Raw genomic sequence first — 25,147 nt, forward strand, 5'->3', positions numbered from 1 at the left:
CAATGTCCAGAAGCACACAAACTGTAAATATATGGATAAATCGAAAGTGAGACAAGCAGTACAATCTCATCAACAACAATTCTCTGACCAAATCATAGACTTTATTTGTTTCTGAAGCTTGCAGATAAAAGATTAGTATTCGCAGACAAATGGAGCTCTGACATGATGGTCGCAGCAATAAAGGCCGGGTTGCTGAGTGAAGCCCTGTTTTTTGAGCATCTGCCTGGCCTTCAGAACAAGCTCTTTATTAGTAATTGAGCCATCTGAGTCGGCAATTATGGTTTGAATAGCATTGCTAAGTGCTCCATAAGCTTTGCTTGCATTCCCTGATGGGCTGGCATCCGCTGAAGTTTGGTCGGTCTGGCAGCCGCTGATAAGAATTCCACTGTCAGGAAGAGAGTGCTTACCAGCTCCTGCATAAGCCTCTTGCTTGCTACTCACTTCAGTCTCAAGTGCCGGTTTCCCGTATCCTTCGTCATCATCCAGCTTTTGTTTAAGAAACTGTAGTGCCAGATTCCCAACCTTCCCCATGAAACCACCCCCTTCACCGTCATCACCACTCCCCTGCAGTTTGGTCATAATGATGTTCATAAACTTCTTCACTTTGGGGCTTGCATCTTCGCCGAACATATCAAAAAGGGTTGGCCTTAGCTTCCCAACATCAATATCATCTTTGCCAGTTTTCTGCTTGAGCATTTCAATTAGAGTTGAGAGGGGCAGAGATCTGCTTTTGACGTAGCCACTGTCATCATAGTCTTCATTCACTCCCCTGTCATCCACCTCTTCCTTATCATGGTGGTGGTCGCGGTGGCGTAATCTAGAAGGAACATGAATTCCACGAGATTCAAATGCATCTTGTACAGTGTGGTGCAAGAAGCTCCTAAACCCACCTGAACCTGATTCTGATTCTGAATCTTGGGGCTTAGAGCTATCACCTATTTGCTCTTTGGCCTCATCAATCAATCCCCCACTGTGGCATGAATCTGATACGATTGAAATGCGGCTACCTTTTGGGACTTTATCCACCAACTCTCTGAAATCATCATCTGTTCACAATCAAACACCACCATTGACCTTTTATCAACTCATTAACCACACCATAGACAAACCATGGGAATAATTATCTATCTAGATCGATCAAAGCAGGTTTTACAAACCAATAAGTCAGAAAACACAGAATTCCAGAACTCAGACCCTATAATCCAAAGCATTTATGTTTCTTTAGCAATACAATGGAGTATGAGGAGTGCGTGGTTGTTAACCAGAGTCAAGCCCATGATCGTATCCACAAATTCAGTCAAAACCGCAAAAAGTATGGATCATACATATTACTCTTTCTTTTCTTCTATTTTCATTTCCAAAAGTATCAGTAACAGAAGAACTGGAATGCCTGAGTCTAACAAGGACACCGTAAACTAGAACAAAACTAAATCTGATGATGAGAAATACGGATCTATAACCTATGGCATGCATAGTGAAAAGAGAGAGAGAGAGAGAGGAAAACCAGTGATGAGATTCATATCGCAGGGGACGATGCACTCATCGTAGCCAGTATCATCATCGTCCCCAGTCTCAGCAGGAAGCCTAGTCCCATGGCCACTGTAGTGCACAAACAGAAAATCCCCAGGCTCAGCCGATCTCACAAGATCATTCAAAGCCCTTCTGATGTTCTTCCCTGTGGGTTGATCATAAGAATTATCGGTGTCTATCAATACCGTGATGTCTTCTTCAGAGAATCCATAGCGTTCTGTAAGGCATTTGTACATTCTCTTCACATCGTTTATGCAGCCTTTCAGTTCAGCCTTTGTACCTGGATAGTTGATTCCAATCAACACAGCTTTCTTCCCCCATTGAATTCTGGTTGTTTTTGCTTTGATCAAAAGATGGAAGATTTCAGAAAATAGCTTTTGTCTTTTGTAGAGGGAGATGATTGACTCTTGGTTGGCAAATATTAATGTATTGCTGTTATTTATCATTTATCATCATTTTTTGTATGCCTTTGTAATGCGTAATTAGAGTTTTCATGGGCCTAGAGGCCCGAAAAGTGAGGGTCTAGAAAAAAAATAGACTTGAGAAATGGATCCAGGTAAAAAAATCTGGCTCTAATTTATAAAAAAGAAATTTTGTTATTTTTTCACTGTTTTACTACAATTTCATTATTATGTTACTGTTATTTTATTATTATTATTTGAGTATTATATAACTTTTATTTTATTGTCAATTCTACTACTATTTTAGAAGTGTTTACTTGTTAAGTTACATCTATCTTAGTGTTATTTATGTATAAAGACTTTTTTAAATTTACTTTCAATTTATTGGGGAACATTTATTTTAATATTTTTAGTATATTTGATGTATTATATTTTAAAAAATTATATAAAAAATAAAATCAAAAAATTTTAATATGGCGGGGCCAAACTAAGTTTGGGTTTTAGCATTTTTATCTAGGTTGGGCTTGGGCAAAAATTTAGGCCCATTGTTCTGGTTGAGCCCAGCTCAGGCATATCAATTAAGTCTAAAATTTTGTTAGGCCCGACCCAAACCATGGATATGTCTACGCGTAAATATAGTTCTAGTATTTATTAAGTTACCTAATGGGGAACTAAATTCCACATTGATTTCTTTCTAATATTTTTTTATTAATTTATATATGATTCAACTTTTAATTTGATATATTTATTAAGTAACTGAATAAATGGACATAATTAAATTACCTTGGGATACTTTATTTTAGACTTAATTGAATTTTAATATCAAAAACATTAGGTGCGAAGCTAGAAAATCATTTTGGGGTCAAAATTAAATTGTATATTTTTACGATAGTATAAATATAATTTCACTCTTTTAATAGTCTATATATTTATAATTTTTAAAGGATCAAACTAAATTTTTATAATTTTTGGAGGGTTAAAGTGTATTTTTACTATTATTAATTTAAAATTTTATAAATTATAAAGGAGTTTAAATGGAAAATTTTCCATTTTAGGGGGAACTGAGGCCCTACTAGTCCCCCTAGCTTTGCCACTAACAACCATTAAGTGCACATAACAAAATATAATATCCATCATTTATTATAGTGAATTTGCAAACGCGAGATATGATGATTGAGTAAATGCTTAAAGAATTCTAATACTCTTAAGAATTCAACTTACAATGGATGAGATACAAATGAGGGGGAAGCTCTTTATTTATAGTTGAGCTCCCCCAAAATCAACGGTCAAGATCAAATTACATCGACGAACGAGATTAACCTATCTATTGATTTTATAGATTTACAAGATTACATCATATCAAATCAAATCTATAAGATATGGTTCCCATATTTACTAAAAATAGCCTATGTTGTCATATCTTTATTATCCGGTCAACCAGGCTTCAATCTGACAAGCTTCTCCAACAGTTCTTGGAGTCGGGCTAGTTCTTGTGGGCTAAATGATCCCCGTCTAATCGATAGACCTCCATGGGGAGCATCTTATGCCATGGTCACGGGCTTTACACTTTGGCCCGTGACATTCTCCCCCAACCATTCTCGCAACGCCCTTGTTGCGACTTCCAAATGACACTAACTTGATTCACCTTGGAACTCTCTCGTTGCCTTGGCTTCTTCTGGTCTTGTCTTGCAGTCGGGTTGTCCCTTCCTTCGGAACCTTTGCCTCAGCTTCCGTCGCTTCTTAACTTGAACCGTTGCACTCGTTGGTACATTTCGTTGGTAAGAAGTCTTCATTTTAACTTGCCCCAATTTTGACTTGTTCCTATTGGAATCCTTTTGATTCTCGCATCTTGGCTTCGTACTGCCCATAGTCCCTCGGCCTCCTTACTTAAGAACTTTGAAAGGGCCCCTACAACTTTGCCAAGCCAACAAGTCAAAATTCAAAACACTATTAGAGTGTTCACAATGTACATTACTTGCAGCATTTACTCGTTTCGACTGCTTTTACATTGCTTCTTTCCCCTCGAAGTCCAATAGACAACCCACATTTCCTAAAGGTAGTGGCTCCACAGTCGACTTCACAGGCCTCATATTGGTCTCATGCTCCACTAATTTTTTCGAAGAGGCTTTCATAGCATTCCGTTCTATCGAGTTAATGTTTCTCTCAAACGAAACATTTTTGACTAGTTGGACTGATGACAATACCTTGGTCCCAACCTTCATATCTCGATGCACCGGCATAATAATTTTTGGTAACGGACTGCTGACAATATGAATTTGATTGGCCCATGGATATAGAACTACCTGAATCATGTTAAGGAAATTTAAGCCAAGCATATAATCGTAATCATTTAAGTGGATCACCTTAAATTCTTCCTTGCCTTTCCATTCGCGGATTTGTAGTTCCACATTTTGAACTACTCCCACAGTTGGGGCCTCCTCAGAACTTACTGTTTTGATCTTCTTACTTGATTTCCTAATTGATAAACCAAGTTTCTTCGAAGCCTTTTCTGATATGAAGAAGTCCAATGCTCCCGTATCAACAAGAGCACTCTGCTTCTAACTCGCAATGTTGATGTCCACAAATATCAACCCTTCTTCACCATCCCTATTCTTATGAAATAGCACATCAACCCTTCTTCACCATCCCTGTTCTTACGAAAGAGCACTATCGAATTGACCCTCGATGTCTTTTTCTCAACATGCTTCACCTCTTTCGGCTCATCTTTCTTTTCGATAGCCAAAATCATCAATTTCTTCGAAAATTTTCATGCCATATGTGGTTCTTGGCAAAGGAAGCATTTTATCCTCTTCCCATTATCCCTTGGGTTTTGGATCCCCACATCGCATCTCGTGGTTTCCTATTGCCACTTGTGCTATTAGTACTGTTGCTATCATCGCTATGTCCCTTTCCATCTTCCTTATGGTTTCTCTCACCATTTCATTTTCCATTGGACTTAGATGACTTGAACTTGTCTTTCCTTAGACCAAGCTCAACAAAAGACTTTGCTTCGGCCATGGCTACAATAAGTTTAGTGATTCCTTGCCTACGCAACTCATGCTTTGCCCACGGCTTTAACCCATCCTCAAACCAATAGAACGCTTCTTTCTCACTCAAGTCAGAGATTTGAAGCATCAACTCGCTAAATGCTTAAACATATTCCCGAACAGTGCTTTGTTGCGTGAGACGATGCAACTTAGCCCAAGCTTCATTCTCGACATATTGTGGGTAAAACTGCTTCTTCAACTCTCTTTGGAACTTCTCCTAAGTCCTAATTGTGTTCCCACCACGTTTCTCATCCATGGACCTGCGACGCCACCATAAGAGAGCCACATCAATAAAATATATTGAAGCAGTGTTTACCTTAATGGCATCATCCTCTATGCCCATCGCCCAAAAGTATTGCTTCATTTCCCACAAGAAGTTATCCATATCCCTTGTGGACCTTACACCTTTGAACTTCTCCGGTTTGGGAACATCCATTGCTTGTTACTTCGGCCTTGAAAACAACATCCCATTACTCAAAGCAGCTTTGTAAATCGTAAGCTCCCCCTTAAGCTCTTCAATTTCCTTCTTCATGGCTAGTACTATATCCTTGAGAGTATCATCCCTCTCTGCCAGCTTTTCCGCAATGGTATTGACTAATCCATTCATCTTTTCTACATTGGCACCGAGATAATCCAACATAAATTCTCTGAGTTGCTCTTCTATTGAGTCAAACCCTTTTGTGCATCCCTCGACCAACTCAAGCATCTCATTCATGTTCCCTACGAGCTCCTCGAGATTACCACTCGATTTTCCAAAGTTGTCAGCATGTCCTTTGAATGACTTACTTTTTTGGCCTTCCCACGAGTCTGCATTGGCTCATTCTGACCAACAACTTCTTTCAACATCCCAACAGTGCCTTCAAACCAATAGCTCGGGTACCACTTATCACGGTGCTAGATCTTTCGTCTTGTAATTCGTGTGGCCTTAGGTGATCTGTTCACTCCAAACTCGTCTAAGTCAACCTTTACTCCTAAAAGTGAGGATTCCTTTAGAATTCCTCTAAGGTACCAATTTGTATAGTGGAAGAAATTATGCCAAAAGAAGCTTCAAAAGAACAATAGAAAGCCAAAGAAAGAATGCACACAAAGTGTTTGAGTAAATGCTTAAAGAATTCTATTACTATTAAGAATTCAACTTGCAATGAATGAGATACAAATGAGGGGGAAGCTCTCTATTTATAGTTAAGCTCCCCCAAAATTGATGGTCAAGATCAAATTACATCGACGGACAAGATTAGCTTACCCCTTAAATCATGAATTTACAAGACTACATCATATTAAATCAAATCTATAAGATATGATTCCCATATTTACTAAAAATAGCCTATGTTGTCATATCTTCATTATCCGGCCAACTAGGCTTCAATCTGACAGGCTTCTCTAACAATTCTTGGAATCAGGCCAATTTTCGTAGGGTAAATGATCCCTATCTAATGGATAGACCTCAATGGGGCGCATCTTGTGCCATGGTCACAGTTTTTACACTTTGGCCCATGACACCTGATTGAGGGTCCAAACCTCAACATCCTCTTCCCCTATACCCCTGACAAAAAAAAATTATGCATAGTTGTGATATTTTATCTTGTCACATTACTATAAAATAACCAAGACTTATTCTATGTACATGTTCTTTGAATGTCTTTGATTGTAAACCATTAGTTAATGGATCTGCAATCATAAGATCAATTCTAACGTACCCAGTATAAATAATTTCTTTCTAAAAGTCCTCATTAATAGAAAAATATTTTAATTCTATATATTTTGCACCTTTAGAATATTTTTCATTCTTGGATAAAAATATTGATACAAAATTATCACAATAAATTTTAGCAATTTGGTAATGGAGTCGACTATTTCAAGTCCTCAAATTAAGTTTTGTAACCATAGTCCATGAATAATGACGTCAAACATGTTACAAACTCTAATTCCATTGTAGATGAGGCAATAATAGACTATTTAGCACTTTTCCATAACATGTCTCTTTTAGCAAGTAAAAGATAAATATCCATAAGTAGATTTTCTACTACTAATACACCCAACAAAATCTTACTCTTAATCTTCAAACACTTCCAACTGATTAGATCTATTATACATGAGCATGCAATTATTTATTCCTTTTAGGTACTATGAAAATTTCTTTGCACCCTTTCAATGGTCAATTCTAGGATCACTTTAATATTTGTCAAGCATCCCAACTGCAAAGCTAATACCCAATCTTCTGCATGTCTGGACATACATCAAACTGCTTACAATAAAAGCATGAGAACTTGATTCCATACCTTTATGTTTCATATCATTCTTTGAATGCTGTTTAAGACTAAATTTGTTCCTTTTTTTTTCAGGAACAATTCATGTTGAACAACCATGCATATTAAATCAATCTAGAACTCTTTCAACATATATATTTTTTGAGACAATCCTAACAATCCTTATGATTTATCACAAAATATTTCAACTTTTGTTTCATATGAAGCCTTTCTCATATCTTCATTTGAAAGTAATTCGAGAAAAAAGTTTTTTTGTCTCACACTAAAATCATTTGTAACAAGCAAAATATTGTCAACAGATAGAACTAAAAAATGAACTTGTTCTTACCAATCTTTTAATTTATACATTGATCAAAGAGATTTTCTTGAAAATCAAAAGACTTTATGGTATCATTAAATTTGATGTAGCGTTGTCGTGAAGCTTGTTTAAGTTTATATATTGATGTTTTAATTTACATAACTTATGACATTTTCCTTCCATTGAAAAAGTTCAGATTGGTCAATATAAACTTCTTCTATAAGATCTCCTTTCAGAGAGTTTTTCAAATCTATTTGATGTGACTCTAAATCACAATAATCCACCAACACCATAATAATTCTTGAAGGTTCTTTCTCATAGATGGATGAGAAAGTCTCTTTATAATCAATGCCATCCTTTTGAGTGCAATTGTAACACCCCTCACTTGACCCAACCGTAGAGTCCGAACTATAAGATGTTACATTCGTTTTTATAGAAACTATAGTCAAAATACATTAAAATATTCACATGCATATGTAATATAATGTCAATCATATCCATTTATGGTTAAACAATCAAAACCAAGTCTTAATCGAGCTTATGAATCTCTTTTATTAACCCAAGCACGAAATAGAACCAAATTCCAAAGTTTTCAAAAGTTTAGGGTTGTCGTTGTGATTTCATCATTTCCACGTTGCCAAATAGTTTGTCATGTCATGACGTCAAGTCATTCAACGTCGTAATACCGCTTATTGTCGACCGACGTTGCAATAAGGAAGAATGGTTGTCGAGACGAGGACTCTATTTTTGGTAAAGATAAACCATTTGATACTTATTTTGATGTTTCCAGCCATACCTAACATTACATCCATCAAATACCAAATGCAATAGGTCTAAAACATACTCAAAACCATACCAAATAAGCTTAAACATTCAACTTAACTTCCTTACAAAATATTCAATTCAAACTCACCAATCAAGCTTAGGTATTTCATTTATGGCATACATTTCAATCAACTATCCAAACATCTAACATTTACCTATACCAAACCATTCCAAAACATGCTAATTTATATGTCATACATGTCTTAACATCTTAATCAAAGTACATTCATTCACTAGGCATCACAAATGCCAATTCATGCATTTTAAACCATATGCAAACCAACAACTAGTTCATATATATATATATATATCAATCATCCAAATACCAACCTGTCAATACCAATTCATTTCCAAATACGCCAATTCAATTTCCACATACACATCTCAAACCATTTTCTAAATCATACCATTTCAGCAAGGCATTAACATTGCCAAAATCATGCATTAGATAAGTTTCAACTATTATCAACATTCAAAGCTAACATTTACAAAACACCTATATACATGCCACAATTTCAACCTTAAAATAATCATAAGCTACTGATTCAAAATAGGATAATGTGAGTTTCAAGGTGATTCGCTTAACACATTCTGCCAAGTGAAAATTTACAAGGGAAGGGGAAAAACAACTAGGCAAGGATATAAGATACTTAGTAAACTCATATGGAAAATAAAGCTTACCTTGATCATTTACGCATAAACAAATTATTTTATTAGCTACCAAATTAACTTTCCTTGGCACTTGAGTACAAATTTATACATGTAACATCACCACAAATCAAATACATTAGTTGCGTTCTCAAATCGTAATACTATTAACATTTAAAACATAATCAAATAACAAATTATATGTCAAGTATCTTCAATACTATTTCATTTTTAATTCATGATTTAAATTTCATTTTTAATCAATTGAACATTGTCCGATATTACTGTAGCAAAATGGACTCGGATACATGGGAATCTAATGTTACACAAGCTGATAGTACTTTTATAGTTGCCTACACAAGTTGGCATTATAATTGAATTGCTCACACAAGCTGACATTATAATCAGATTGCTTAAACAAGCTAACATTATAATTGAATTGCTCACACAAGCTGACATTATAATTGAATTGCTCAGACAAGCTGGCATTATAATTGTGGTTCCTGTCCAGGCTAAACCTATGATACACATAATTCAAAATTCTACAGCGAATGCTAAATCTCGTGTTAACATGTAAATCCCTGATTTGTCACTCATATAATCCTAATGACATGTTGTACGTATCCTAACTTATTACTAAGTCTACTCAAGAACTATTTCTATATAAATATAAAAAATGAGTTTTGTACATATTTTATATTTCATTTACAAGGCATAACCATTAAATAATCCTATTAACAACTCCTATTATTTTTATACAACCAATATTTTCACGAATTTACAATTTAGTCCAATATAAACAATTGTGCCAAATTCCCTAATTCTACTTAATTCTAACGAATATAATTCATTCATAAAAAAAAATAAGGTAGCAAGTTCCATATGAACTTACCTGGCAAAACGGCAACCAACGAGTCTTTAAGGACTAATTGACAATTTTTCTTTTTCCTCGATTATCTCCGATTTGGTTCAATTCTCGATCTATACAATTATTCAATTCAATTTATTAATATAAAAAAAATTACATCATCCCATACTATACATGAACCAATTTAATTTTATTTTTTGAATGCTATTAAAATTTTACAATTTATTCAATTTAGTCCTTAAAATTGAAATTACAATATCTTTCGATTTGAGCTTTGATTTTCAAATTGATCTCAATCACATCCTTCTACGACCCTCTATTATCTATTATTATAGAAATTTCATATCAACTTCACAATTTATACACTTTACTCCTTATGTTAAAAAATAAACAATTAAACATTACAATCTAATCATTTTTCACACCTAAGCTTAAAATCAATTTAACACTAATATCTTCAAGAAATCAACAATGACAACTTTCAAAAACTTAAGGACTTAAGTTTCAAAAATTGATACACGGACTAGCTAAATCAAGCTTTTATGACCTCAAAAACATAAATATTACAAACAAAGGACTTACTAAACATACCAATTGAAGGACCGAAAGTTTGGAAGCTTTAAGGGTTTTGTTTCTTCTTCCCACGAAAAAATTAGAAGATGAATGAAAAATGTCATATTTGTTTTCTTTATTTTATCTTTTATACTTTAATTATAAGTTAATTAACATTAATTAATTTAATTTAATTTTAATTAATTAATCCTTAATCATGTTTAACTAAAATTAGTGGATGAAAACTTAATTTTCCACTATTGGATATAATAAAATGGTTTAATTACTACTTTGAACCCTTAGCTATTTAAAAATATAAAGCAATAAACTTTTACAATTTATTCTATATAACTTAATTAACTATGAATTCGACAAAATTATTGAACCAAACTTTAATATATTCCTATATTAATCTCGTAAATATTCATATTTAATATTTATGAACTCCAACTATGAAAATGAGGTTCTGAAATTTCCATTTCCAAAACCATTGGAAATCGGGTTGTTACAGTAACATTTTACAATAAGTCTAGCTTTGTATCATTTTGTATTGCCATTTGAGTCACATTTGATTTTAAAACCCCATTTGCATCCAACTCATCTTGAACCTTTTGGTAATTCAACAATACCCTTCATTTTGTTTTGTTTCATAGGTTTCATCTAATCTTTCTTGGAGTCAAACCATTTATTAGTCTCATCATTATTTGCGACTCATGAAAATGAATCTGGATTTTTACAAATTCTAACATCACACAATCATCTAGAATGATATTTTTTTCTCTCTTTGGGATATTCTTAATAGCACTATTTGTGGTTCATTTTCACTAAAACTTTGTGAGTTAGTTTCTTCTAGGTTTGTTTAAAGATTGAAATGTTGTTCATAATTATTAGAACATTCACTAATTGTTGGAACAACATTTGAGGTAGTTATGGATAAAGGAACATGTATAGTTGTGGAAAATTCTACTTTAATTTCTTGTATATCTACAACTTATTTTGAAGCACTCCCACTAACTTTATCATTCTTCGAGAATCTAACATTACCAATTATTATGATTCTCAGACTATGATTTGGAATGTAAAACTTATGTACATTAGATTTCATTAGATCATTAATAGAATATTCAGTTATCTTACAATAATCTAATTTTCTATTATTTGGATTTTATATTCTTTCTTCTACTTGGAAACCCTAAACATGTAGGTGTGTTCGCTAGATTTTCTTTCATTCTACAACTCCTTTTAGGGATTGTATTACTAGGCACCCTATTTCATAAGAATACAATGGTTTTTATTGCATTCATCCACAATGACATAATCTTGAAGGCTAAGCTGAGTTGAATTACTTGGTTATAAAGGCTTGGATTTTGATTTTTAAAAAGGATATTTTTTATGGATAATTTCTATAATTTAAAATGTTTGGGTTGTGACTGCATTTGCTCGAGTAGTTTGGTGGTTAGTTATGTAACATGTAATAGCCCATTTTTCAGTGGTGTCGAGAATAATGGTTTCGGGGGGACCAAATTCTACGAGTAATTTCATAAATATTATTATTTAATATTTACGAGTCAAATATGGTTTTAAAAAGATTTTTTATTTGATAATTTATGTTATATAAGCGATTTATTAAGTTCAAGTGGTAAGACCCTAAAGTCAAGTGGTTTTAGAAAATGAGGTATCGGGACCTCGTTTCTATAAATCGACCCGTAAATATTTTTATAAATATTTAAAGAGTGCCATTAAGGTGATAATAAATTTTCGTTGAAAAATTTTAATGTTTCGATAGTTAATTAATTAAAAAGGACTAAATCGTAAAAGATGTAAAAATTTATCACTATTTGATTTGAGTGATTAAATGGTTTATTGAATAAAGGAAAAGGGACTTAAATGGTAATTAAACCATTTAAGGAGTTAGTGGACATATATGGACATGGATTTGGTGATTTGTTTAATTATTAACCAAGGCTAAAATGGTAATTTGATAAATTAAATTAAAAATGAAATAGAAACAAAAGGCTAAATTATCATCATCTTTTTTGTTTCTTCTTCAACAACCAAAAACACCATGGAATAAGGATGAGGCTTTTGGCCATGGTGGTTTCCTCTTGTATGGTAAGTAATTCTTTCCCATTTTTAATAATTTTGATGTTTTTGAGATCGTTGCAACTAGGTCAAGCTAGCTCGCACATTCAATTTTGAAACTATTAAAGATTTTGAAGGTTTCCATTGATGAATCTATGTGAATTTAGTTATTAAATTATGAATTTGAAATGTTGGTTGATATTTAAAAGTATTTTGTTAAGTGGTTTTGATGAATTATTCGATTAGGGACTAAATTATTGAAATAGTAAAAGTACAAGGATTTGGTGTGAACTATTGAAAATTTGGGCTGTTTTGTGTACCATGAAAATTTAGCTGATGTGAATTGCATTAAAAATGGTTAATTTGCATGTTTTAGGCTCAGGGACTAAATTGAATAAAAGTAAAATGTTAGGGGTAATTTTGTAAAAATGTCAAAAATGACTAAATTGTATAAATTATTATTTTATTGTCTAAATTAATATATTGAATAATATTATTAATTTAGATCAAGATCGAGTGGAAAATTGAAGAAAATGAAAAATTACCAAAATGCCCCTAAACTTTGTCATTTCTGCAATTTAGCTAGGTAAGTTCGTAATTTGGTTAGTTCAATTAATTAATTTTTCAATAAATTATTATTTGTGAATCAAATTTGTTAGCTTGAAGGAAACGAACAATACCATGGTTGGACTAAGGCAATGCTTACGTAAGACCATAGTAAGGCTATGGCAGTTTTTCAAATGTAAGACCATGGTTGGACCATGGCAGAGTATATATATATATAAGACCATAGTTGGACGATGGCATTCTAATGATAAGACCATAACTGGGTTATGGCACTATGAGCATAAGACCATGGCAATGCACATGTAAGACCATAGTTGGACTATGGCACAATATGAAACATGTATCGGTGTTTCAATTGTCTTTACAATGTTCAAAAAATATGAAAAGGGATGGTTTTGACCATTCATTAAAGAAAATGGATGGTTTCGACCATCGTTTAGCACACCTATGTGAGCTCCGGTAATGCTATGTTTATGTACCATATCTTATCATGTGATGATATTATATGTTTAATCACTAGCTTGTGACTATGGTAAATGTTATGTTTATGTATTTTGTGTTATGCAAATGAAATGGTAAGTGTTCAATATGAACCAAGACATGTATGTATGAAACTTATTGAAATGGTGATACATGGAAAACATGATATGTTATTAAGGATGATAAATCCAATTAGATCATGGAAAACATGAATTATATTCAATTATGCTAACATTTGTTGTTGGTAGTGCTTAGGCTTGTGCTAAGTTTATGATTGAATTATTTCATGTTTAATCTTAATGAAATACATTGAAACGATAAGTGCTCAATTGGTAACATGCTAATGTCCATGAAAAGGTGGAATAAATCAAAGTATGTAATTTCTTATACTATGGTTAATTATGTAGTTGATTCTAAAAGAGCTATGTTTAAATGCACTAGCTTGTAGTCATGGTTGATGTTATGTTTATAACTTGTGTGTTATTCATATAAAACGGGCGAGGAAAGTATAATGAAATGGTAAATTCATAGTTAAAATGAAATTTGAAGAAAAGGGAGTAATGAGTTTGAATGATGTATTATATGTGAGAAATTTACGTATGCTATGGACGAATATACCTATATCATAGCTTATGATAAGCGTTGGGGAAAGGAATGAAAAGAAAGTAAATTGAAAAGTGTATAATCTTATAGAAATGTTGATGATTATCTATTAAGTCCCATAAAATCCGTCATGTTATGAATGATAAATATAAGTGACATTAATGAACTTATTCATTTGTGAGTTGATGATCATATTTATTTATGAATCTTATGGCGTTGGCATAGATTTATGTTTAGTCTGTAAAGGTTATTATTGAAATGGAATATTATGCTTAAAGTTTATACGAGCTTACTAAGCATTCATTACTTACGTAGTTATTTTCCTTTACTTTACAGATTATTGGACACTCGATCAGGTTGGAAGCTAGTCGGAGATCCATCACACTATCCATCAAATTTATCGGTAGATTTTGATGTTTTAGTCATGGTTATAATGGCATGTATAGGTGGACTATGTCTAATGTTTAATTGATGAGTTTGACATGTATATTTCATTTTGGTTGATGATTATGTCATGAAATGTTACCTTGGATTTAAGGTACTTAAGGTACTATTGATAAGATCTTGTTGGTTGTAGTTAATATGATCAAATTGATGTATGGTTTTTTTGCTAAAGTGGTATGTATTGGCATGTATATATATGTGGTTTTATAAGTGATGACATTTTGACATTTTGGTATGGTCAAGTATATGTATGTTTTTAATGATCAATTTGGTATATTTTGTTAAGGTTTGACATATGGTCAATTGTGCTATGTCTTGGCATGATGATTTGTGGCTGTGTATATTGATTTATGCCAAAACATGTATGTGTTTAGGTTGACTTTAAGATTTATGTTTTAGGTGCCTTTTTGGCATATTGGTTGTATACAAAAATGCCATATTGATCTAGTTTTATTATGCATGTTTTAGGTACATTTTTGAATGCTTGAAATAGGTGCAAATGGCTTGTATGTATGAACATGTTTTGGGTGAGAGAAATGGCTTGAAAATGGCCTATTTCTTGTCCACACAGCCTGAGAAACGGGTGTGTGTCCCTTGTAGGTTTTTACAGGTTGCATTTCGAGAGTTACACGGCCTGGCACACGGGCATGTGGCTTGGCCATGTGAACCAAGTCAAAGAGTTACACGGGCTGGGACACAGCCGTTTGTCCCTACTTCGAATGTCCACACGGCAGTGTGAATTTTTCCATCCTTTTCCAAGAAGTATTAAATGTTTCCGAATTAGTCCCGGATAGTTCCTAAAGTGTTTCTAAGGCCACAAGGGCTCGAATTAGGGATTTTATGCATATGATAGATTGGATTTTTGCAATGATTATGAAACGTTTGAAATGAATGATTTGAGTTATGTTTTTATGGTAATGTTCTGTAATCCTATTCCAGCGACGAATACGGGTTAGGGGCGTCACATAACACCCTTACTTGACTCGTTCGTCAGGACGAAGTAACAGGGATGTCACATTCATTGCCAATTCAACTCTGATCCCTAATGAGATTATATTTTCTTTATTCAAATTTTAAACTCAATTCACTCTTAAAGTATATTTTACACCTTGCTTCGAATTAAAATCGATTTTCAAACACTTAAAAAATTTCTATTTGTTCAAAATGATGTAAAATAGCCCTATAAGGATTTAAGTATCGATACCTTTATGTAAGGTATCTATACTCGGGTCCAAGTATCAATACCCTTACTTGGTATCGATACCAAATATTGCTTCGAAGTTTAGAAAAATTTACCAAAAATCCAAAGTATCAATACCCCTATCAAGGTACCAATACCTTTCTCAAAGTATCGGTACATTTGACATAGTATCGATACCATTTCATGGCTTGATGTTTTGAAAATTTTAACAATAAATTTGCCTAATTACTGACTAGTCGTCAAATGTAGCAGTTAATTCGGGTCAATTCTGCACTTAAAGAGCTTGTTTTCAAGGAAATTTAGGATTTTCTATTTTGTATTAGATAATTAGGTCATATGATTAAATATTTAATAAAATAAGTATTTTTAACACATTTGGTAAGTGTTGTGACCCAATAGGCCGACACAAGACTTAGGTTGTGCTGATATGTTTAATTGAGTGTGCAGGATAAAGATATAAAGGACCAACTGACGTGGAAGTAAGGGAAGAGTGATGCACAAGCTTCTAGGAACGTCAAAGCACAAAACAAACGACGCAAGGAAGAAGTTGGGTGTTGTGTCGCGCCATGCAAGGGGTGTGATGCGACACAGGTCGATGTCCTGCCCAAGTAATTCGGGGTTATTTTAATCCGCACAATCAAACTTATACAAAAACCTAGGATGTGCCGAAAACTTAATTTGGTTTGCCAACACTTCTATAAATAAGACATCAGGGGTTTGATGTAACTAAGTCGTCTTAGAACCCTGAAAAACCCTAGTAGTTTAGGATTAGATTTAGATTATTTTCTTTTTGGCTTTTCAATACTCTTTTGTTTTCCTCTTGAAATCAGTTTTATTTCAAAAGTTTATTTATTTAATTAAAATATTCCAATTTATATTCTCCTTTACATTCAATTTAATTCTTTATTCCAAACAATCGATTTGCTACTTTGTTCCTTATTCGATATTCAATCCACGATTATTTAAATCTCTTTTCTCTTCTGAATCTATCGTGTTCTTCACATGATTCATTCAATTGAGATTGAGATTATGAATAACATGAGTGGCTAAATCCCTTAGGAGAGATTAACGAATGGATGGGGATGTGATTAACGAAGGGTTTAGGGTTTCCCAAGAGGGGCTAATTGGTATGAATTACGCGTGCTTAAACCACTAGGTTTGACAACCCTAGAAAGTTATCATAGGTTAGAGGAGGTTGGAAGTTAAGGCGAACAGAGTAAATTGTAATTATCCTGGTTGAGAAATTGGAGTCGGGAGATAAGCGAGTATCAATCAATCGATTATTTAATGAGAGGCTGAGAGGTAATAATTTGTTAATCAGTAGCTAATCCACCCTAAAACCTAATCTGAAATTAGTTAATCTTCCTGGTTGGTTTATTAATTTAATTCATTTATTTATTTTTCATATTTATTTATTTTCTTTATTTATTTTTTATCATAATCTAGGATTTAATTACTACTACTAAGACTTATTATTGTAAAAATGTTTTCATAGTTTATTCCATGCTCCCCTAGGTACGATCCTCGGAATAATTCTAAAGTATTTCATTGTGCTAAACTATATTACAATTTGACTCGTGAACTTGTGGACACAGCCGCTTTTAATTCTTATATTTTTTATGTTATATTTTAACTATAAATGACTTGTTTATAGGCGGTCAAGTTGTTGTGCTATTGTCAGAAAAGTTTTCAGCAATAAATTTTAAAAATAAATTTTTAAAATTAATAAGATAAGTAGGAATGTTACGACCTATAGATACGATTTTTAATTTTTTTATTTATTTTTATTTTCTTTTTAGGTCGTTTATGACTCGAACCTTTAGCACTCCAATTGAACCATACCCAGATTCGGAGCAAGTACTTAGGTGCAACCGTCCAGCGATGAATACCGATCCACCCGTAGTAATTAATTTACCTCAAGAAAACCCATTATTCGAAGAGCCATGAAAGCAACAAGGAAATAATTGGGAAGAAGCCCTACTGGCTCAATAGATGTTGCACGATTACGCCCTACCGACACTAGATTTTTTTGGGGTACGAGGAAGCATAGAGCAGCTGACAATTAATGTAAATAATATTGAAATGATCCAAAATATGCTGCAGTTCAAATGGAACATGGTTGAAGACCCGAATTAGCACTTGAAGCAGTTCCTTCAACTATGCGACACCTTCAAGTACAACAGGCTATCCGATGATGTCATGTATCTTCGATTATTCCCATTCGGGTTTCATTACCACTTGGAATGATCTTGCTGAAAACTTTCTTTACAAATTTTTCCCAATTAATTGAACCATTCAATTGAGGTGAGAAATTGCTAATTTTAAACAATTTAAAGGTGAATCCTTATACGAGGCGTAGGAACTATTCAAGACAATGCTAAAGAAGTGCTCACATCATGGACTGCAAGCATGGCTCCAAATCCAAATATTCTACAATAATGTTGACGGACATATCAGATCTAACTTAAACAAACGATTCAATGAATCTCTCACGTTCCATACTTACGAACGAGCCTATAAAATTATTGAGGATTTGGCCATGAATTAGTACATATGGCCCAATAAGAGGTTTATGTACAAATCTAAGCCTCCAACGATGAAAGTGGTGAGCAAAGAAAACGACGATGATCGATTCCAACGAATCCTTGAAAAGCTTAATTGTTTGGAGACACCTTTCAAGTTGACAAGAGTGGACCCACATTATAAAAACCAGCCAGAGGCGGCCAGCTACATAAATAATAGGAGTCGGGATCCCTATTCAAATACTTATAATCCCAGTTGGAGGGATCATCCAAACCTCAAGTAGGGAGGTAACCAAGGAGGTTCAAATCAAGCACAAACTCGAAAAAAATCCTCCTTACCAACCTCCACCAGTGAAACAAAGAGTTACGGAGAATGACCATACTGCACATGGTCAAAGATTTGTCAGAATAGAGATAGAGATGCAAACAATGAAGACAGACATTTGACAAGTTCAAGCTACATGTTGATGACTTGAATTTTGAATGGATAATCTCTATGACCAAATGAGCCAGATAATAGAGATGTTCCAAAAAAAATGCCCAAAGTCTCCTTAGAAATACGGAGAATAACCTTCGGAGAAATGAGAAGGAGCACGTCAAGGCAATCGCAGTGCGATTGGGAAAGGAATTGAAGTCATCAAGTAAGCCCATCCATAAAGAGGAAGTGAGTCCCAAAAATGTCGACGAGCCCACAAAAAAAGAAGCTGTGCACCATGAGAAAATTAAGGATGTAGTCGAACCAGTACCTAATCCGGTAATCTCCACTCCCAGCATAATAAAAATACCCCCAAAATTACAATATCAAAATAGCTTTATGATTTTAATAGAGATAGGGGATCAACATTGTAGCAAAGCCCTTTACGATTTAGGGGCTAGTATAAATTTAATACCCTTGTCAATTTATCGAAAACTCGAATTCGGAGAGATAAAAAAACATATCTGTCGTGTTAAAACTAATTGATGGATCCTTGGTGCACCCAAAAGATGTACTCAATGATATATTGGTTAAGGTACGGGGATTTATAATCCCTGTCAATTTTGTATTCCTCGACTATGAGGAAGATCGAGAAACCTACATTCTATTGGGTAGGCCATTTATAGCCACTTCTAAATTGGTGATTGTCTCGAATGAAACAAATTAATTATAAAGACCAATGAAGAGGTAGAAGTGTTCAAATGTGGTTGCAATTCCCAAAGTGAATGATTAGTTAGGGAGGAATGTTATGTTCTAATCCCTAATGGCCTTTATCGAAGGCACTTCTCGAGTTATACATGTGTACATAATGCGAGAGAATGAGGCAAATAGCAAGACTCCGGTGGACAAAGGAGCAATTGGAAGAGTTGAGATGGTCATGAACAATGCTTGAAGTCAACGGTGAAGGTTAAAGAATTATCAGACACGTTCGATAGCACGACATAGTATTAACCATTGAACTTTAAAAAACTTGTAAATTTTCGTAAATTAGTATTAATTTTTCATTTTTAGTTCGATTTTAAGATAATTAGTGCAATTACATGTTCGAATTAGGAGAATTTAGATTTTTGGAAGTAACAGGATGAAAGTAAACTAAACGCAGACAAAAATAGACGATCGGAGGACATTGACATAACTCAAAAGGCTGGGCACAATGTCGTGCTGTGCCATGCATAGGCCATGGCATGACACAGGCTCTTCGAAGCAAAGGCACCTAATGTTAAAGTGACGTGTCGCACTACACACAAGTTGTGGCGTGACACAAGCACTTTAAAGCTAAATGAGGTAATTTTAGGGCCTCATGTTGCGCCACACATAGCCTGTGTTTTCAGCCAAAATAGAGCTATTGTAGGAATAAAGCTCGTCGAAGTTCTATTTAAATCTGTAACACCCTAAAATTTATATTTTTCTTTCTGTAAATATTTGACATAAGTGTGTATTTGCTTCAGTGGTTAAGTGTTCTGGGTATGTGTGAGAGGTCCCAAGTTCAAGCCTTATTGTTGGCAAATTTTGGCTTTTTTCTGAATTAAGTCTTAACTGTAGTACAAAAGGTTTATATTAAGTTATGTGTAATTTCATATTAGAATGGGCCTGCTAGTCTAGTAGCTAAGTGGAGTGTCAGTGTGTTGGTGATTTTGTGTTCGATTCTCGGTGTCAGCTTTATTTTTAAGTGGTTATGGGGAAGAGTTTGAGTTGGATCAGAAATTTGAGTAGTGGAGAGAACTAAGGAGAAAATCACTAGGGGGTTATCAATTTTCAGTTTTACTACTTTTTTTTACACTTTCGGCTACATCCTCTTTTTTTGCTGTCGCTTCCCTTCCCTTTTACTTTTTGTACTGCCGAAATTCCTTTGTTTTCCCTCATTGTTCTACTTTACATTCTTCCTTGCTTGTAAACGTCCTGATTTTTTACTGTTAAGGCTCGTGTGATAAGTTTTCAGCTCACTAACTCGTGTGTTACTCTGGTAAAATGTTTAATGGGGTTTTTGATTACTGTTTAGGAGTCACTCGTGAGGCTAGTATTAGCGTTTCGTCGATTTGATTTGAACTAGTGTTCGTTCTGTAGTAGTTAACTGACTTTTCATTTTTGCAAGTAATCATTTTACACTCGTTTTTGGGTTTCCTAAAGCATGAAGTATACTGATTTTAGGTCTCTAGATGCTCGAAAGTGTTCTGTAGCAATTCGGAACCAGGTGTGTAGTCAATTACACAGAAAACGAGAATCAACAAAAACTAAAAAATAAATTTGTCGACGTCACATGAGTGTGTATTCGCCCGTGTGGTAAGCCATGTAGCAGCACATGGGCGTGTGATCGATGAACTAGGCCGTGCGCGTATGACACGGGCGCATAAAACGGTCGTGTGAGGGCTAACGAGGCCGTGTGCAAGACACAGACTCAATCAATTGGGCCGTGTAGGCCACACGGGCTTGTAAAATTTTGGGTCAGACCGTGTGATCCATACGGCCAAGGCTAATTTGGGTTGTGTGGGCCCACACAAGCAAGCCACATGGACGTGTGAGCCCATTATTTCTGAAATACTCTGAAAGGTTGCTCAGGTCGTCCAAGTCGACTGTGACCTATTGTAAGGTTGGTAAGAGTTGCTTGACCCCCAATTACGTGATCTGGCTATAGGATATATATATATGCTCTTAGCACGTAGACCGATTTGTATGTATGATCTGTTAATAGTAGACTTGCATGTCATGTATTGTATGTTGCATTACATCGGGGTTGGGTTGATGATATTTTGGAAGAAGTGTCTGAAAGGCTTTAAGCCTATTATCTGGTAGCTTAGCTGCATTATTCTGATCATGTGCTACAATTTGGTACAGTACGGTGTGCAGGGATGGATGGGTTGATTATATCCCCATATGGTGTGTAGGGTTAGACGGAGATGGTGTGCAGAGGCTGGTGGGTAGGATTCTGATATTTTGTCTGCATACTATATCTGATATGACTAAGGCCCAAAGTGGTATTTGATTCTGTATCTGATGGGCTAGGCCCTAACTGATTCTGAAAAGGGCTTCAGCCCAGATTATTTACACTTGACACCTATTGCGTATATTTTCTGTGGGGATTACATACTGAGTTTGCGAAAACTCACCCTTCTCTATTTTATCTGTATAGGTAATTCTCAGACTTGACGAGACGGTGCAGCAAAAAACTCGACGGTAGCCACACATATTTAGACTGTTTTAAACTCTGTTTCGGTATTTATTTCCTAATTATTATTTTTTTAGGTTATTTTGATGTAATATGGGGACTTTATGGACTGTTGGACTTTATTTGGATTTTTAAACTGTTTATGGGATTTTAGTCTAAATCTGGTTTTAATCAAAATGATGGTAGCCTTAAATACGAACGGTTTTCCAAAGACAAATTTTATCAAAAGCTTCCACATAAAAGAAATGCTTTAAAGCAAATCAATTAGTCTTAGTTTCCCAAACTGAGTAAACTATAATAATTGGAATGGTTTAAAGGTCAATGCGTTTTCAAAACACTCTCATGTGACATCGCCAGATTCGGCCATAACGTTTAAGCTGCGTTTAGGGTGTTAAATTTAGTGGTATCAGAGCCAGGTTGTAAAACCCGACTATGGATTTGGGTTTTAAAAATTGGTTTTAAATAAATTAATTGTAAATAATTTGAAATATTTTTTAACTAAGTATGTGGCACACCAAGTCTTCGGCGTCGTTCCTATAAGTTCTCTGAAACTTTGTTTAAAATTATTTGAGAATATGATTAGAATAAACCGAAACTACTTCAGGTAGTATATTACACTGAAAACACTCTAGGTAGTGTAGACTGAAAACTATAGTGAGACTACTACCCCCGATAACCGACTCTGAATATTCTGATATTTTACTGCATAAAATATCAGTTAATAAATATTGGAACTGTAACTAAAACGTAAAACTATTAATATAGATAAATTTTGAAATTTACGATGAGCACACGTGGTACTCATGGACGGGGTACTAGAGGTAGTGGTAGGGGCCGTAGAGGGGCTCGAGTTGAGTCATTGGCAACTGATACTACTCCAAATCTGAAAACTAGCGAGACATCAGTATCACCTGCGACAGAGATTGGGTCTAGGCTTTATGATCGTGCGGCTGGGAACGACGCACTGTCCCAAGCCATGCTACAAATTTTGGAGAGGGTCGCTAGGCCCAACACTGGATCTGAGGTCCGAGGGTCAGTTACGGAACGAATCCGGTCCAATGGGGTTAAATTATTTAGGGGTATCTCTAGAATCGCCCCTAACGTGGCTGAGTACTGGATGGAGGCCATGGAGAGAATTATGGACAACCTGGATTTTACTGCTGAACAGAAGCTTAAGAAGGTTGTTTCTCTATTACGTGATAAGGTATAATAGTGGTGGCTCACGGTTAAGGAGAGCACTCAGCCCGACTGATTGACTTAGGATTATTTTAAGACTACGTTCCAGGATAAGTATGTGGGGGCCAGCTACATTGATGCCAGGAGGCATGAGTTCCTTAATCTCACCCAATGAGATCGTTCAGTGGCCGAGCATAAGGTCGAGTTCATGGGGTTGAGACGTTATGTGTGAGGCATGGTGGCGACTGAGTATGAACATTGTTTCGGGTTTGAGGATGGTCTCAGGGACAGTTTGCGAGTTTTGATAGCTCCGTAGAAGGAACGTGATTTCTCCGTTCTAGTTGAGAAGACGAAGATCGCCGAAGAGGTTAAGCGCGCTGAGTGCCAAAACCGAGAAAAAAGAAAGAATAAGAGGGAATTTGAGCCCTCGAGTTCTACGATTAGGCCTAAGAAAAAGGCCAAGTCTGATGGGCCAGTACCTACTGAGGTGGCATTGTGTAGGCACTGTGGTAGACGCCATCTGGGCGAGTGTTGGAGGATTACTGGGGCGTGTTTGAGATGTGGGTCGACTGAGCACCGTGTTCGGGATTGTCCGTTAAGAACTGAGCAAGTACAAGCTCATATTACTAGGACTGTACAACCGCTGAGGGTAGTTCAGCAGCCACCTAGAGGCCGAGGTCAGACCAGGGTGGTAAAGGAATGGGCCGAGGACAGAGAGCACCAGGTAGAGCTGCTAGACCTACTGAGGTGAGGTAGCCTACTCTGGTTTATGCTGCACGTTTTCGTGAAGACTGAGATGCTCCGGAGGTCATCACGAGTACGTTCTTAATTTTTAATGTACCTTATCTTGCACTGATAGACATAGGCTCTACGCACTCCTATGTAGCTAACACTGTGTCTGAAACTTTAGGAATTTTGATCGAGGATACTTCTAGTGAGATGACTACGGTGAGTCCTTTAGGGCAATCCATTCAAGTTAGTAAATTGTACAGGGACATTCCATTAGAGGTTCAAGGGACAGTATTTTGGGCTAATCTGATGGAGCTTCAATTTGGGGAGTTCTATTTGATATTTGGGATGGGTTGGTTGGTAAGGCACCGAATAAGTCTCGACTGTGCGACAAAAAAGGTTGTGTTCAGAACCGAGGAGGATATTAAAGTAGTTGTGATTGGGGAATGTTGTGACTACTTGACTAATGTGACCTCAGCTTTGGTAGCGGAAAAGTTGGTTCAGAAAGGGTGTGAGGCATTCTTGGCCTACGTCAGTATTTCTAATTCTAGGGACTCTTCGGTTAAGGACATCAGAACAGTGAGAAATTTTTCAGATGTGTTTCCGGAGGAGTTACCTAGGTTACCTCCAAGCCGTGAGGTGGAGTTTGGGACTGAGTTGTTTCTTGACACAGTTCCGGTGTCTATCACCCCTTACCAAATAGCACTGAAAGAGCTGACGGAACTTAAGGCTCAGATTTAGGAGCTGTTAGACCATGGGTTCATTTGTCCCAGCGTGTCTCTGTAGGGAGCACATGTTCTATTTGTAAAGAAGAAAGATGGGACAATGCAGATGTGTATCGACTATCAGCAGCTGAACAAGCTAACAATTAAGAATAAGTACCATCTCCCGAGTATTGATGATTTATTCAACCAGTTTAGAGGGGATTCTATGTTCTCCAAGATTGACTTGCGTTCGGGGTATCATCAACTGAGAGTAAAGAAGGCTAACGTGCATAAAACAACATTTAAGACTCAATATGGACATTTTGACTTCCTAATTATGCCCTTTGGTTTAACTAATGCACCCGCGGCATTCATGGATTTGATGAATCGAGTATTTTAGCCCTACCTGGATCAGTTTGTAGTAGTGTTTATCGATGACCATTTGGTGTATTCTAAGACAGAAGATTAATACAATAAGTATCTCAGAGTGGTTCTACAGATTCTTCGTGAGAAACAGTTGTACGCGAAGTTCAGCAAGTGTGAGTTCTGGCTTTAGGAAGTAACA

At 35.4% G+C, this 25,147-nt stretch overlaps 2 protein-coding genes and 1 non-coding gene across 3 annotated transcripts; 1 reads left to right on the forward strand and 2 right to left on the reverse strand.

Annotated features, from left to right (window-relative positions):
* Positions 1-3: 3 nt before the first annotated feature.
* LOC107893541 (metacaspase-4) lies at positions 4-1,991 on the reverse strand. Its single transcript, XM_041085202.1, has 2 exons — positions 1,505-1,991; positions 4-1,046 (listed from the first exon to the last, which is right to left on the reverse strand). Exons 1-2 carry the CDS (start codon positions 1,974-1,976, stop codon positions 133-135), a joined length of 1,386 nt encoding a protein of 461 aa, XP_040941136.1. The 5' UTR covers positions 1,977-1,991; the 3' UTR covers positions 4-132.
* A 16,119-nt stretch (positions 1,992-18,110) lies between these two features.
* On the reverse strand, positions 18,111-18,216 carry LOC121212861 (small nucleolar RNA R71). Its single transcript, XR_005908233.1, has one exon. It is a non-coding gene; the product is annotated as a small nucleolar RNA R71 (small nucleolar RNA).
* Positions 18,217-23,090: 4,874 nt separating this feature from the next.
* Positions 23,091-24,619, forward strand: LOC121212328 (uncharacterized). The gene is made up of 3 exons (XM_041084793.1): positions 23,091-23,177; positions 23,466-23,826; positions 24,009-24,619. The coding sequence occupies exons 1-3, from the start codon at positions 23,091-23,093 to the stop codon at positions 24,617-24,619; spliced, it is 1,059 nt and encodes a 352-aa protein (XP_040940727.1).
* Positions 24,620-25,147: the final 528 nt, after the last annotated feature.

The sequence above is a fragment of the Gossypium hirsutum genome, chromosome A13, assembly GCF_007990345.1.
Source record: "Gossypium hirsutum isolate 1008001.06 chromosome A13, Gossypium_hirsutum_v2.1, whole genome shotgun sequence".
In the NCBI taxonomy this organism is placed as follows: domain Eukaryota; kingdom Viridiplantae; phylum Streptophyta; class Magnoliopsida; order Malvales; family Malvaceae; genus Gossypium; species Gossypium hirsutum.